The sequence below is a fragment of the Pelobates fuscus genome, chromosome 4 (genome assembly GCF_036172605.1).
Source record: "Pelobates fuscus isolate aPelFus1 chromosome 4, aPelFus1.pri, whole genome shotgun sequence".
Taxonomy (NCBI): domain Eukaryota; kingdom Metazoa; phylum Chordata; class Amphibia; order Anura; family Pelobatidae; genus Pelobates; species Pelobates fuscus.
Genome location: NC_086320.1, coordinates 364,108,659 through 364,125,742, shown reverse-complemented (window position 1 = coordinate 364,125,742; position 17,084 = coordinate 364,108,659). Strand labels below are relative to the sequence as shown.

Genomic DNA, 17,084 nt, shown 5'->3' with positions numbered 1-17,084 from the left:
TCACATAAACCAGTTTTTTAAGTTTTATATATTTACATTAACAATAAACTGTTTTTAAACTTACCGTTAGCCTTTAAAAGAGAAGTATGAACAATTCGAATACTTCACAATTGTTTATTTTATTCCCTTTTTAATTAACGAATATGTGCATTTTTCGCATTTACTTCTTTTCATGCATTTAATTAACAATCTACCTAATTTTACAGAATAGTTTAATCACATTAGTCTATATTACGTATGGGGATTTGGAAGGCTACAAAGCCAGAAAGAGTTTATATTATTCCATAAAAGGTCATTCGTGCTCATTTCGTCTGATTTAAAGGTCATCTCCAGTGTTGTCAGTAAATTTTACAGACAAGCTGCCACTTGCTAAAATGGTTGCTGCTGTAATGATACTGATGGTGAACAGGGTTTGCAGTCCAGCAGTCAGATCAGCGAAGCTTTCTGCCAGAGGTAACCACTCGTTACCCAGGTGGTTGAGCCCCTGAGCCTTGAATGGCTGTCTGGTTTTAAGCAGAGAATGGGACTTAAAGATGGTAACATAGTAAGGCAAGTCGAGGTCAGTGGAAAAAAGAAGAAGCAAAGCCTAAGTTCAGCAACGGGTTTAACAAACAGGAACACGCTTGATTAGAGAGTTCCAGGAACCATATAAATCTGGCAAATATACAGAGACAGGAAGTGGCTTATATACCTGACCAGACACAGCTGAAGAGAGTTGGCACTAATTTCATGGCATGTAGAGTCAAGGTTATCGAAACTCAGATAACTCTACAAAAGGCAGGCTAGAGAGCTGCTAAGGAAGTGGACCTGCAACATCGAAATCAGGGTTTAAAACAAAACACAGTCAGTAACTCACATCACCCCCACCTCTACAGGTGCAGCCTCCAGACGCCAACTGGCTTCCAATATTATTCCAACTGGCTTTATCCTCCTCACCATAGCCTTGGCAATGATCCAGGTATTGAAGTTTGTTGCAGAAGATCTACAAGTCAAGAATTTTATCCATCTCGTATTCATCTTCACCATCCACCAAGACTGGCAGGTAAGGCTCAGCCAGGCAAAGGATTTTCATGAAAAGGTTTAAGCAATGCAGCATGAAACACTAAGGGCACTTTCATGGTATATGGAAGTTGTAGACGGAAGGTGACAGCATTGATCTGCGACGATATCAATGAGTTTTTGACCCAATTTATGAGAACGTACCCTTAGCTTGAGATTCTTTGTTGAAAGCCCAACCTTGTCACCAATGTGATAAACTGGGGCATGCTTTCTATGCCAGCTCTTTTGGAACATTCCTGAACCTCCAAAAGAGTGTCCTTCAACAGTTTCTGGGATTAACATAAGCCGGTAAGCGGGTCAGTGACTGCTGCAGTGGAAGTAGTAATAGGGAGACTCACTAGAAAAAGCTTGATGGTAACTCTAATTGGCAAAAAATGGGCTCAGAGAAGTGGAGCAGTGTTGAGCATTGTCAGGGGGTGACAACCAACGGTTGTCACGGGCCCGGTGGCCCTGGGGGGCCCGGCCGCTCGGGCCCCACACACTTAGGGCCACCCGATGGGCCCAATATCTTCAGGGGCCCGGTCAGCGCTGTGGCCGTGGTATAGCGCGACCGGGCCCCTTTAAAAAAAAAAAAGCAGCCGCAAGTGCTGCAGGGAGGAAGTGGTCACTTCCTCCCAGCTCACTCCGCGTGGGAGGAGCGCGCACGCCAGTGGAGAGGGAGAGCCAGGCAGTGAAGAGGGAGCCGCGCCGACTCCCATCATCCCAAGCCACCCTCCTGCAAAGAAAAGGTAAGAGACAGGAGGGTGGCTGGAAAATGAGCTGTGTGTGTGTGTCTGTATGCATGTATGCCTGTCTGTATGCATGTATGCTTATGTCTGTCTGTATGCATGTCTGTATGTATGTATGTCTGTCTGTCTGTATGCATGTATGTCTATGTATGTATGTCTGTATGCATGCATGTCTGTATGTATGTATGTCTGTGAGTATGTCTATGTATGTCTGTCTGACTGCATGCATGTATGTCTATGTATGTCTGTATGTCTGTCTGTCTGTGTATGTGTATGTCTGTATGCATGTCTGTCTGTATGTCTGTCTGTCTGTATGCATGTATGTCTATGTATGTATGTATGTATGTGTATGTCTGTCTGTATGTATGTATGTCTGTGTGTATGTCTATGTATGTCTGTCTGTCTGACTGCATGCATGTATGTCTGTGTATGTATGTCAGTGTATGTCTGCATGTATGCATGCATGTATGTCTGTCTGTATGTATGTCTATGTATGTATATGTCTGTATGTCATTATATATGTATATCTGTATGTCAGTATGAATGTATGTCTGCATATCATTATGAATGTATGTCTGTGTGTATGGATGTCTGTATGCATGTATGTCTGTCAGTATGTCTGTATATATGCATGTATGTCAGTCTGTATGTATGTATGTCTGTATGCCATTATGAATGTATGTCTGCCATTATGAATGTATGTGTTTATGGATGTCAGTGTCTGTGTGTCTGTATGTCTGTCAGTATGTATGAATGTATGTATGTGTGTATGCATGTGTGTGTATGTATGTATGTCGGTGTCTGTATGTATGTGTCTTTATGTCCTCATGCATGTGTGTCTGTATGTATATTAGTATGTGTCTGTCTGTCACTATGTATGCCTGTGTGTATGTCTCAGTATGTGTGTGTCAGTATGTATGCCTGTATGCGTGTATGTCTGTTTCAGTATGTGTGTCTGTTAGTATGTATCTGTGTCCTTTTGTATCAGTGTGTGTGTTTGTGTCTGTGTGTGTATTCCTGTGGGCGGTATTTGGAGGCAGACCCAGTGGGCGGTATTTGGAGGCGGGCCCCAGGGGACCCAGACCCTGAGCCGAGTTAGGGGCCCCAAAATTTCTGGTGGCGGCCCTGAGCATTGTTATAAGCAAACTCTGCGTGGATAGAAAATCCAGCCAGTCATCCGGCAGGAAAATAATATAGCACTGCAGATATTGCTTCAAAGTCTGGTTGGTTCATTTTGTAGATGGCAAGCTGATTACAGATTCACATTTATACCTAAATAAGAACAGAAACATTTCACAAAATGTGCAGTAAGCTGCACTCCTCTGTCAGAAATTACTTCATCAGGACCTCCATGTAAGCGAAATATCTCCCGGAGGACAACTGGCTGAAGGGAGACCACGAGCTGGTATGAAGTTACTCATTTTTAGTTAACAGGTTCACAACAACTAGGATGGTCGTATGTTCTTTAGACGGAGGTAGTTCTACAATAACGTCCAGAGGCTGAAGCAAGCCAACTGGGGAAGAGTGAGGACTGAGGAGTCTTATGTCTGGCACATACATCACAAGAGGACAAATACTTCTTAACAGCCTTCTTATATTTAGACCACCAAAAGGATCGGGAAAGTATTTCTTATGTCTTTCAAATTCCTGGATGACCTTTTGAGTCATGGTAGAAATATAAAATGTACAGTCTCACTGATTCTGGAACTAACAGACGTTGTTTTAAAACCCGGAACCCATTAAGCATGGTCATATGAAGTTGGCGAGGAGGATCACAAAAAACTTCAACATAGCCCATTTTAATGCAAGATATTAGGTCAGAGGTGATGGGAATTCTTAAAAATCTACTCTCCGCTAAGATGGTGGTTTCTGTTACTGCTATATGGAGAGGGTCAGCTATCCTAGATAATGCATCAGACTTGCCATTTCTGGAACCAGGGGGTATAAAATCAGAAAATTAAACCTGGAGAAAAATAGGGACCAGCGTGCTTGTCTGAAACCATGAGCATGGCTTATACAGTGTGCGTACATATACCATTACTGTGTATACAGCAACAGGTAATATTGGCAGTGTGGGTGTATATACAGTGACATTCAATATTGGCAGCGTGGGTGTATACAATGATAGGTATATCATATATTGGCAGTCATTGTATATCTCAGTACAGTGATGGGTATATTGGCAGTGTGTATCTCAGTACAGTGATAGGTATATTGGCAGTGTGTATCTCAGTACAGTGATGGGTATATTGGCAGTGTGTATCTCAGTACAGTGATAGGTATATTGGCAGTGTGTATCTCAGTACAGTGATGGATTTATTGGCAGTGTGTATCTCAGTACAGTGATAGGTATATTGGCAGTGTGTATCTCAGTACAGTGATGGGTATATTGGCAGTGTGTGTATCTCAGTACAGTGATGGGTATATTGGCAGTGTGTATCTCAGTACAGTGATGGGTTTATTGGCAGTGTGTATCTCAGTACAGTGATGGGTATATTGGCAGTGTGTATCTCAGTACAGTGATGGGTTTATTGGCAGTGTGTATCTCAGTACAGTGATAGGTATATTGGCAGTGTGTATCTCAGTACAGTGATGGGTATATTGGCAGTGTGTGTATCTCAGTACAGTGATGGGTATATTGGCAGTGTGTATCTCAGTACAGTGATAGGTATATTGGCAGTGTGTATCTCAGTACAGTGATAGGTATATTGGCAGTGTGTATCTCAGTACAGTGATAGGTATATTGGCAGTGTGTATCTCAGTACAGTGATGGGTATAATGGGAGTGTGTATCTCAGTACAGTGATAGGTATATTGGCAGTGTGTATCTCAGTACAGTGATAGGTATATTGGCAGTCAGTGTGTATCTCAGTACAGTGATAGGTATATTGGCAGTGTGTATCTCAGTACAGTGATGGGTATATTGGCAGTGTGTATCTCAGTACAGTGATGGGTATATTGGCAGTGTGTATCTCAGTACAGTGATAGGTATATTGGCAGTGTGTATCTCAGTACAGTGATAGGTTTATTGGCAGTGTATATCTCAGTACAGTGATGGGTATATTGGCAGTGTGTATCTCAGTACAGTGATAGGTATATTGGCAGTGTGTATCTCAATACAGTGATAGGTATATTGGCAGTGTGTATCTCAGTACAGTGATAGGTATAGTGGCAGTGTGTATCTCAGTACAGTGATGGGTTTATTGGCAGTGTGTATCTCAGTACAGTGATAGGTATAGTGGCAGTGTGTATCTCAGTACAGTGATGGGTTTATTGGCAGTGTGTATCTCAGTACAGTGATGGGTATATTGGCAGTGTGTATCTCAGTACAGTGATGGGTATATTGGCAGTGTGTATCTCAGTACAGTTATGGGTATATTGGCAGTGTGCATCTCAGTACAGTGATAGGTATAGTGGCAGTGTGTATCTCAGTACAGTGATGGGTATATTGGCAGTGTGTATCTCAGTACAGTGATAGGTATATTGGCAGTGTGTATCTCAGTACAGTGATAGGTATAGTGGCAGTGTGTATCTCAGTAAAGTGATGGGTATATCGGCAGTGTGTATCTCAGTACAGTGATAGGTATATTGGCAGTGTGTATCTCAGTACAGTGATAGGTATAGTGGCAGTGTGTATCTCAGTACAGTGATGGGTATATTGGCAGTGTGTATCTCAGTACAGTGATAGGTATATTGGCAGTGTGTATCTCAGTACAGTGATAGGTATATTGGCAGTGTGTATCTCAGTACAGTGATAGGTATATTGGCAGTGTGTATCTCAGTACAGTGATAGGTATAGTGGCAGTGTGTATCTCAGTAAAGTGATGGGTATATTGGCAGTGTGTATCTCAGTACAGTGATAGGTATAGTGGCAGTGTGTATCTCAGTACAGTGATAGGTATAGTGGCAGTGTGTATCTCAGTACAGTGATGGGTATATTGGCAGTGTGTATCTCAGATTCTCAGTACAGTGATGGGTATATTGGCAGTGTGTATCTCAGTACAGTGATGGGTATATTGGCAGTGTGTATCTCAGTACAGTGATGGGTATATTGGCAGTGTGTATCTCAGTACAGTGATAGGTATATTGGCAGTGTGTATCTCAGTAAAGTGATGGGTATATTGGCAGTGTGTATCTCAGTACAGTGATAGGTATAGTGGCAGTGTGTATCTCAGTACAGTGATGGGTATATTGGCAGTGTGTATCTCAGTGCAGTGATAGGTATATTGGCAGTGTGTATCTCAGTACAGTGATAGGTATAGTGGCAGTGTGTATCTCAGTACAGTGATGGGTATATTGGCAGTGTGTATCTCAGTACAGTGATAGGTATATTGGCAGTGTGTATCTCAGTACAGTGATAGGTATAGTGGCAGTGTGTATCTCAGTACAGTGATGGGTATATTGGCAGTGTGTATCTCAGTACAGTGATAGGTATATTGGCAGTGTGTATCTCAGTACAGTGATAGGTATATTGGCAGTGTGTATCTCAGTACAGTGATAGGTATATTGGCAGTGTGTATCTCAGTACAGTGATGGGTATATTGGCAGTGTGTATCTCAGTACAGTGATGGGTATATTGGCAGTGTGTATCTCAGTACAGTGATAGGTATAGTGGCAGTGTGTATCTCAGTACAGTGATGGGTATATTGGCAGTGTGTATCTCAGTACAGTGATGGGTATATTGGCAGTGTGTATCTCAGTACAGTGATGGGTATAGTGGCAGTGTGTATCTCAGTACAGTGATGGGTATATTGGCAGTGTGTATCTCAGTACAGTGATGGGTATATTGGCAGTGTGTATCTCAGTACAGTGATAGGTATATTGGCAGTGTGTATCTCAGTACAGTGATGGGTATATTGGCAGTGTGTATCTCAGTACAGTGATGGGTATATTGGCAGTGTGTATCTCAGTACAGTGATAGGTATATTGGCAGTGTGTATCTCAGTACAGTGATAGGTATATTGGCAGTGTATATCTCAGTACAGTGATGGGTATATTGGCAGTGTGTATCTCAGTACAGTGATAGGTATATTGGCAGTGTGTATCTCAATACAGTGATAGGTATATTGGCAGTGTGTATCTCAGTACAGTGATAGGTATAGTGGCAGTGTGTATCTCAGTACAGTGATGGGTTTATTGGCAGTGTGTATCTCAGTACAGTGATAGGTATAGTGGCAGTGTGTATCTCAGTACAGTGATGGGTTTATTGGCAGTGTGTATCTCAGTACAGTGATGGGTATATTGGCAGTGTGTATCTCAGTACAGTGATGGGTATATTGGCAGTGTGTATCTCAGTAAAGTGATGGGTATATAGGCAGTGTGTATCTCAGTACAGTGATAGGTATAGTGGCAGTGTGTATCTCAGTACAGTGATGGGTATATTGGCAGTGTGTATCTCAGTACAGTGATGGGTTTATTGGCAGTGTGTATCTCAGTACAGTGATGGGTATATTGGCAGTGTGTGTATCTCAGTACAGTGATGGGTATATTGGCAGTGTGTATCTCAGTACAGTGATAGGTATATTGGCAGTGTGTATCTCAGTACAGTGATGGGTATATTGGCAGTGTGTATCTCAGTACAGTGATGGGTATATTGGCAGTGTATATCTCAGTACAGCGATGGGTATATTGGCAGTGTAGGTGCTCATTGTTTACAGTTTATGAATAGCTATTGCCAATAGTTCCTTTTTTTTTTCAATGATGCTTTATTTATAATGAACATCCTGACACTGCGTTCCATGTGCCCGCCTCCCTCTGTCACAGCGCCAGCTGTGAGTTTGATTGACAGGCTGTCCTGTCCAATCACGTGGGAAAGGTAAATGCCGGTGGCGACCAATCACCGCGGCGGACGGAGCCGGGTTGCTAAGGCGGTGACTTCCGTTGCCAGGGTAAATGTCCGGAGCGGCTCCTGGTTGTTGTTGGTGAGCGGCGCCCGGTGTGAGATCTCAGGTAATAATGGGGTCAGGGCCCCCCCGGCAGCGCCAGGCTGGGGCCCACACAATGAGCCTGGCCTCGCTGGGCGTGCCCGCAGAGCGGAGGGCGACATATCTCCCACTGTGACAGACAGCTGAGTCATATCAATGGCACTAACACAGGAAGCGTCCGGGGCTGATGACGTCAGACTGCAGGGGCCACTGGTGACGCCATCCTGCCGTGTGTGTCGGTGTGACGTCACTAGTCAGCCCCCCCCTTAGTGCCTGGCTTGTCCTCAGTTTAACACAGGGGGAAGCCAGCCCCAGGGTATAATAAACACCCAGCAATAATAATATATCTACTGCTCAGCAATAATAATAATATGTATTGTTATTATGGGGCACACTGGGCACTGTCTGTATGCCAACACAAGGTAATAGTGATGTCACTACAGTATTATTTGCCTGTACTGATCGTGGGACTGCTAGATTATGTTTAATAAAGATTATGAGCTTATATGTTGATAATTATTTATAAAGCGTCAACGCATTCCGCAGCGCTGTACAATGGGTGGACTGATAGACGTGTGTTTGCGGCAAGACGGGTCGGACGCACAGGAACAGAGCGTGTTGAGGGCCCTGCACAATTGAGCTTACATTCTAGAGCACGCGTTGGCAGCCTTTGGCATTCCGGATACTTTGGCCGACATCTCCCCTAATGCTGGCAAAGCATCAAGAGAGACGTAGTCCAAACCATCTGGAGTGCCGAAGGTTGCCTACCTCTTGTTCTAGAGGGAATAATCACTCTGTATTGAATGCCTTGCACTATGAGTGCATAAGCCAGTGTTTGTTGTCCTTTCTATGCAGGTGTGTGTATTCACTAAACTGGGACCTGTGGGTGTTTCGGAAGAGAATTGTAAATATTAGGCCACATTTGCTGAATTGGAAAAATGATGTGTTTATGCAATTCCTTTTTTCTTTTCTGGCAATTTAAGCTTACATTTAGCATATCTCTGTCAGTTTTCCATTGGATGTCGTAAGCGAATTTGAACAGAAATGTACTTTGATCAGACTACAGCCTATCATAAATTGATAACTTGGCAGCACAAAAGTGGAGCCCCCCTTTGACATAGGAAGAACTTAAAGGATTACACCAATCAAAAAACTGTTTTACGAAAAAACACTTTTTGGTCAGAGTAACAATTGTTATATTGGTCATCCCTGGTCCTGCAAAAAAAAGAGAATTTCTGTAACTTATGTCTGTTCCAGCACTTAAGGCCAAGTTCTACCTGCATTTTGCTTCTCCTCGACGGACGTCAGTCCCACTTGCTGGAGGGATGTGAGAGAGAGCGGGCTGAGTAGGTGGCATAGTGGGTGCGGAGTGATATCATTGGCAGTCTGGCACCACTATGCTGGGTGTTGGTCTCAGATGCCAAATTTGCTCAGAATTCAAACTCTTGTTCCAGACTGGCTAATGATGCCCCAATCGGGAGGTGGAATTACACCTCCGGCAGCAGAGGGGGTTAGATTCTGTATGTGCAGTATCTTATAACGAAAGCTGCACATACAGCCTTCAGGCACCCTGACCATTTCAATTGAGTGCTTGGTGTAACCCTAAAGAGCTGTAATATTTTGGTTTTACTGTTTAAGTAATTAGTGGGTTTTTTATAGTTAATATTACAATAGTAGTTGTTCTCTCTTATTTCAAAAAACAAAACATTTTTTAGATTATCTATTATATTATTTCTCAGAGTGATGAATAAGGGACGCGGGTTATGGAATTGAATGGAATGTCTCTCAGCATTTAACACTTTGCCCCAGAATAGCATCTGCTTTGATAAATATGAACCATATTTCTAAAAATAATTAACCCCATCAAGAAGATCTTTGCCATATTTTTGAAAAACTAGTGGGTCAAATTAAAGGCATGCCATTGACCCTTTTCATATTTCCAATTTTCACTGATTGATTTACTGAGCCATTGTCACCTCTGGGACACAGTAGCCGTCGACAGCATTTTATGGCGCTGTTTGTAAAAGAAGATAACCTGGGCTTTTTTATTTTTTATTTTGCATCTTTTCTTCAGTTTGCACAAAAAATGTAATCTCTGCGCCCTTACTGGAACTTTCATTCTGTGCCTTTTTTGTGTCTGTATTTAAGATAATTAGTGGTGCTGTCCGTGGTAAAAAAAAAAGTCAGGCACAATTCCGCACACTTTTTTGCCGACATTTTGTTATGCCACTGTCAGTCTCTTTGAACCGTAATTTTTTTGTCAGTGTGTAAAGAGTGGAATACGTTTTATTTTGATTTATTGTTGGAGCTCTCAACTTTCATAATCATTGCTTGCCATTCCTGTCTTGTAATAAATGTTAAATAAACAATCTAATTTAACTTGTCTCTTGCTCGTAGATTAGAGCCATGATCTACTAAGGCCGTCGTATATGTTGGTTTTTCACAGTTGTTACTGTAGGCTTATCGTTATCTTCAAAACTGTATTCCATTGAGGTTAGGTTTGTTGTTTTATGTGACAAACAGATGGATATTTTGCAATCCTAGAAGTCATGCTGAATGTATCAAAGTCCATTTTAAATGTGGGGTGGGGAACCTTCGGCTCTCCAGATGTTTTGGACTACACCTCCCATGATGCTTTGCCAGCATTATGTGTGTAAGAGCATTATGGGGGATGTAGTTCACAACATCTGGAGAGCCGAAGGTTGCCTATCCCTCTATGCTAATAATACTTGTAATTTTTTCAAACTATTTTCTCATCACCATGTTGTATTTATACAGTGTCCTCAGATTAGGAAGCGCTGTACAATGTTAACAATAAGCACATGGTATAAAGAACACTTGAGAACGTATAAACTAGTTGTTAATTATACCTAGTGATAACTCATTAAACTATGTTAAAGTGACAATATATGCATCAAAACAATTTTAGCTTAATTAAGCAGTTTGGTGTATAGATCATGCCTCTGCAGTCTCACTACTCAATTCTCTGTCATTTAGGAGTTAGATCACATTGTTTCTCTCCATGCATCCCTAGTCACACCTCCCCAGGCTGCGACTGACCTGGCTTGCGTGACAAAAAAAATGGTTTCATTTTCAATCAGATGTCAACATGCTTATTTCCTGATCTGTAAATTGAACTTTAATCATAATACAGGATACTCCTGCAATGTCTAGAATACAGATTCAGAGATAACTAATTCTGATTTAAACAGGCTTTGCAATAAAGGAAGTATAAACATTAGATCTCACTTTTCCCAAAGTGTTTAGGAAGACATTGTAAGTCACATGGGTCACAAGTATGAACACAGGGATGTAACTCTTAAATGGCAGAGAATTGAGCAGTGAGACTGCAGGGGCTTGATCTATACACCAAAACTGAATTATGAAGCTAACGTTATTGGGTACCTATAATGTCCCTTTAACTAATACCATGCCATTATTTTCATGATCAATATATTAAAACATTTGCACATGCTTTGAAAAAATTAAACCATGTTGTAGTTTAGTAATCGTTTTTTCTTTTCCCCTTCTCTTTATTTAGCCTCCCGTAAGCTTGACCATATCATCTAGATGGGATAAACTGTAACCATGTTTAGCTTCGAAGGAGAATTCAAAACAAAGCCCAAGGTTTCACTGGGAGGAGCGAGTAGAAAGGTAACACACCTTTGTGCACAAGTAAATCCAGTTTGCCTAAAAATCTCCACTCTCCGGAAACTGTTTTAATGGATTATAAGCGAACTTGTGATGGTGGTAGAAATCAGTATGCAGAGAAACACACTGCACATACAGACATATTTGTAATTGTGTGCTGGGGGCCTCAGCACACGTGACATTGGCAGCCCAGAACTCTGTTCATAGCTGCCTAATGTCAATTCTGTGCATATTTAACATCTATTATCAGCACACACTGCACGCTGATAGCAGACAGATATCTTGCGCTCTGACTTAATGCGGAAGCTAGCTCTCTCCTCCCTCTCTGTTGTTGCTCTCTCCCGCCTCCTTACATTCAACATTGCTTGCGCATGAGCCGGTAAAATGGTCCAGTTACAGGCTTTTCTATGAGAAATCTGTGATTGGACAATGCACAGCCCCCGTGAAGTCAGGAGCAGAGTGTGGAAGAGTAATTCATGGGAGCTTCACCCAGCATTAAATTCAAGATAAGTAAAACTTTTTTTTTTTTTTTTTTTACGGATTGACAGCAAATTGAGAGGGAGGGGGGGGGGGGGCTTCCCTATAGTACCCAGTTGGGCATATTACACTAAAAATGTCTCAAAGGTGTTAAAGCAACCCTTTAACGAAATTTGGTTAGACGTTAAAGCAAGATGTGACTTAACACTAAGTACCTGCTATGAGCTACATTTTTGATTCGTATTCTTTTACGTTTTAAAGGGAATTGTAAAATAGTTTGTTTTAAAAGGGCACACTAAACTCCAAAACCACTGCAGCACATTGCAAATAGTCTGTTGATGCAATTCTCCCAATTACTAAGCTGTTTGATGTCTACAGCCTGGCTCCTCTGCTACAGATAGCATGAACTGAACTTCTACCTTAGCCTGTTCAATTTTGGATGGCAAAAGGGTGAGGTGAGACTAGTGCAGCTCTCATCCTATTTTTGCCACCATTTGTCATTATGTATTTTTATTTATGCATCTGATCTCCTTTTCTATATTTTGTTTCCTCTTTTAATATTTGTAAGTTGTAGTTCTATTCATGATGGTCTTTTTATTTGCATAGCATTACAGGAGACATTGTTTCAATGAGTTGAACACGGAGAGACATACATCTAGAAGGTGACAGAAAATTACAAGCTATGCTTAGATTACTCTGTCAGGGAACAGGTGTCCCCAGCTTGAGAAACTCTTCTAGTGTGTTCGGTCATTACTTAATCTTGGATCTCTAAATTGATATGAACACCAAACATAAAAGGAAAGAACACGTAAATGTAATTCATTTCTGTTCTGCATTGTTTAGCCATGTGCTTTGCTGCCCACATTACAAGAGAGAATATAGAATGTCCAATAATCCATGACTTTAGCAGAATGATGGCCAAGTTCACTGCTTCACAATATGCAGCAAATTCTCCCTCGTTCAGCAGCTTGCAGTGCTGGTATTTATGGCCCATGGGTACAGGAGATTGAACTGTAATGCTGTCCGCTTCCAAAATATTCAATCTACTTTGTTTTTTAGCAGATACCTCTTAATATTTAAAGGACCACTATAGTCACCCAGACCACTTCAGCTCAATGAAGTGGTCTGGGTGCCAGGTCTCCCAGGTTTTTACCCTTCAGATGTAAACATAGCAGTTTTAGAGAAACTGCTATGTTTACATTGCAGGGTTAATCCAGCCTCTAGTGGCTGTTTTCCTGACAGCCGCTAGAGGCGCTTCTGCGACGCTCGATGCGAAAATCACATTGAACATGCAGAACGTCCATAGGAAAGCATTGAGAAATGCTTTCCTATGGGTGTTTTTAATGCCCGCGCGGCTCTGGACGCGCATGCACCTTCTGCTCCACTCGGAAGCTGACGTTGGAGGGGGAGGAGAGGTCACCGGAGCTGGATAAAGGTAAGTGGCTGAAGGGGATGGGGGGACCTAATGATCCATAAAACAATCCCTTACTATAACATTAGTGTTGTAATGATTAAAAGAACGCTAAAGGGTGAGGAATACAAACATGTATTCATGACCCTATAGTGTTAAAAAGACCATCTGGCCCCCTAAATATAGTAAAATCTAAAAACTTTTTTCCAGTCTGGTGCTGCTGGCTCTGCCTTTTATTTGCCTTCTTGGCGGATATCATCAGAAGTGGTGATCTGAGCCAATCACAATGCTTTCCCATTGGATTGGCTGAGATTGCCAAGGGGAAAGTTCAGGGGCAGAGCCAGCACAAGTCAAACATAGCCCTGGCCAATCGGCATCTCCTTATAGAGATGCATTGAATCAATATTTCTCTATGAGGAGAGTTTAGTGTCTTCTATCAGAGGGTGGAAACAGTAAATGTCAGTGCTGCACACTGTGCAGCTCTAGCAGCCTTCTGAGGAGTGGACAGTGGAGGTATCCGTAGGCTGTAATGTAAACACTGCATTTTCTCTGAAAAGACCGTGTTTACTGCAAAAGGCCTGAAGGGATTGATTATACTCACTAGAACAAATACAATAAGCTGTAGTTCTGGTTACTATAGTGTCCCTTTAAGTATTAAAAGAATGGATAATTTTAAACTATAGCTAGCATAATTTGTATTGTTACTCTGGGCGTCACTGCCATGCGCCAAGACATAACATATGGGCCAAGTCTCATCGTTGAAACTGAAGGGCACCAGTCTATTGATGTGCAGAATAATCTATAGAGCAGTTTTAAACAAAATGTGAATACAGCCTTTATTCAGAGCTAGTTGAAGATATGTCCTCTGGCTAGAGCCTTTGCAGTGGACATTTAAATCTTGCTGCACTCTGTATTTTTAGCTGTTGTATAATACATCCTTGACATTTGGAGGAGTTTGTGTCCTTAATTGCTCTGCAAAGTGATACTGTTAATATCATGAAAAATAGTATCCACCAGGCTCACTCGTGCGTAAAATGTTGTTGGCGTTTGGCATTTATGATTTTGATTACAGCTAAGATTCTGTAATTCACTGTGACCTAAAGCTTTTATCCCAACATTGGGAATTTAAGAAATTGGGATAGAGGAGAAATAGGTCTATACTCGTTACACAGTGCATGTTAGTTGTGATATGCTGCTGACGAAAAAGGTATTATTACTTGTTACAGGCCGGCAGCAATCCAGGTCAGTTTTCCGACGTTGGCTGCAACACCCTATATTGGCCCTTGCATATCACATGCCTTTTTAATGATGTTCTCAAGTTGTGCTTTTGGGGAACTTTTGTTCTGCTTTAATGTAGGTTTCTCTTTGCTATCATTGTATAATTGGGTGTTAAGTGAAACCTGAAAGTAGTATTCATTGTTGATAATATTTTAGAAATAAATCTTTTAACAAGGATAAAATGCCTATAGTGCATACAAAGTGCAGCTGATATCACCTTGTGCTTAGTCACTCCTACAAACAAACCTAAAAATCCCAATATATAATACTTGGTGACGCGCACAATATATATATATATATATATATATATATATATATATATATATATATATATATATATATATATATATATATATATATATATAACTTATTACTTTAAAATCCTTAATACATGTATAGATAGATTATGTTTTCCAGTTTGATGTTAATATAGGATTATGAATGAGGGGATTTCCTGGTCATGGTTACACACCTATAAATCTCGATTCTATACCTTGTCCAGACAAGTTCTAGGAAGTGTTGTGAACTGAATAATAAAATGTATTTCAATTTCTCTCTACCTTTCTCTTTACCTTTCTCTCTTTACTGAGCAAAGCACCCCAAATCCCTATGTCTAACTCTATTTAAAGGGACACTGTAGGCAGCCACACCACTTCAGCTCATTGAAGTGGTCTGGGTGCAATGTCCCATCACCCTTAACCCTGAGCATGTAATTATTGCAGTTTTTATAAACGGCAATAAATACCTGCTAGGGTTAACTCCTTCTCTAATGCCTGTCTAACAGACAGCCACTAGAGGGACTTTCAAGCCCAAAGGCGACTTTTGGTCACCTAAATGACGCTGGACGTCCTCACGCTATGCAGCGTCACTTTCATTTCACTTTCAGCATTATTCAATGCTTTCCTATGGGGAAATCCTAATGCGAGCATGGCCATTGCGGCGCATGTGCATTAGGTCTCCACCGAGTCAACGCTGAGGGACATTGGCGCTGGACCCAGGTAAGTGACAAGAAGGGGTTATTAACCCCTTCTACACCATAGGGGAAGGCCTTGACAAAGGGGGAAGCTATAGTGCCAGGAACACGAATTTGTTTTCCTGGCACTATATTATACTTTTAAAACTTCTAAAACGGAATTTGCAATATGGTATCATGACTCAATTAATACTATGCTCTATGAAAATATAATTTTAAAAATAATAGTCATCAAACTGTGCAAGTTTGTTGACAATTTTCTAGTCAAATTCTTTGCATACAGGGTTATTCCATAATTGTTAATTCAAAGAGAATTTCAAATTTTAAAGGAATTCCTGACCCTATAGTGTTAAAATACCCCCCCCCCCCCTTAAAACTAAAGAAAGCTCACCTTAATCCCAGCTATACTTGCAGTTCGGCTGTTTTAGCGAATATCCCTGATAGATTAGCATTGCTTCTCATTAAGAAGAGCTGAATTAGCCAGCTCCAAGCTCTGTAGGAATATAGCTCTGTAGGAAGAGATGAGAACCAGGTTATTAGCAGAGAATAAAGAACACAAACAGAAGTGACATGATGCACCTAAGGCAGATCCTGTTATGCCTGTTTGTGTTTTTTGTTGTCTAGTTCAAGGGTAACTGAGGGGGTTCCCTTTCTCAGTGATTGCTGCTGCAGGTAACCTGTTGTATTAACTAGTGCCTATCCTCTTTATATTTGTTCACTTCTTCTATAAGCAGAGAATGCAGGGACAGTTTAGAGAGCCATAACCATTTTGGTAAGATTAAGTGCTAATAATAAATAGAATGTCTCTTTAAATATAGTTTATACAGTACTACCACGTAGAGGTGGAATGTTGCCATAAGAATTAGAGCTACTGGTGCAAATAGAATTTGTAACCCAAGATCTAGTTTCAAGCATTCATTTTTATCTATATCATTGAGGCTTCCATTAGTTGGGGCTACCCATTCTAGTTGTGATCTCTATAGTAGCAATCTATCTGTGGTTGTTCGCTTCCTTTAGGTCTACTCCATCTGTCGTGGCAAACTTATGTCTGACCTTTTATAGAACTGGCAAGCTTTATCTGTATGGGGTCCCATTAATCTATTGGCACCAGTAAAATGTCAAACTGACAAATGACAAGTAGACAAAACACCTAGCATGTCAGACAGTGTGCTCCAGCACTACCTAAAGACAATTTATTGATGTAATCACCAACTGAACATGTCACACTCCTGGATTGCACGAAATAGGGGAAGCTTGGTGCAGGGATTAGATACAAGTTACAATTAGTAAATAAAAAGTACAATACATCAGAACCAAAAGATCCACAAACCACAACTTCTAGTTCCCTAAACATTGGCAGAAAGGGGTACCTGGGAGGCTTATTGATTGGTTGATTCTACGGATCACTTTGACGTCTGGGTTTCTGTTGAATTGCCAGGGATTTCAAATGCAAGGCAACAGAAGCTGTATTGGAAGCAATCTCCATATAGGCTGGGTTTTTAGTTCGACTATTTGAATCTACAATTTGCATACATACATTTGTCCATATATTTTATTTATGAATGGAGTAACCAATATTGCTGC

General features: G+C 41.1%; 1 protein-coding gene across 1 annotated transcript in view; it reads left to right on the top strand.

The window, feature by feature from the left end:
• The first annotated feature begins 7,645 nt into the window (after positions 1–7,645).
• UBE3C (ubiquitin protein ligase E3C) overlaps positions 7,646–17,084 on the top strand; it is a 70,748-nt gene continuing 61,309 nt past the window's right edge. Inside the window, exons 1-2 of the mRNA XM_063452667.1 lie at positions 7,646–7,735; positions 11,252–11,364. Of these exons, the coding sequence (XP_063308737.1) occupies positions 11,299–11,364 (66 nt within the window). The 5' untranslated portion in view covers positions 7,646–7,735; positions 11,252–11,298. The remainder of the gene's footprint in view (positions 7,736–11,251; positions 11,365–17,084) is intronic.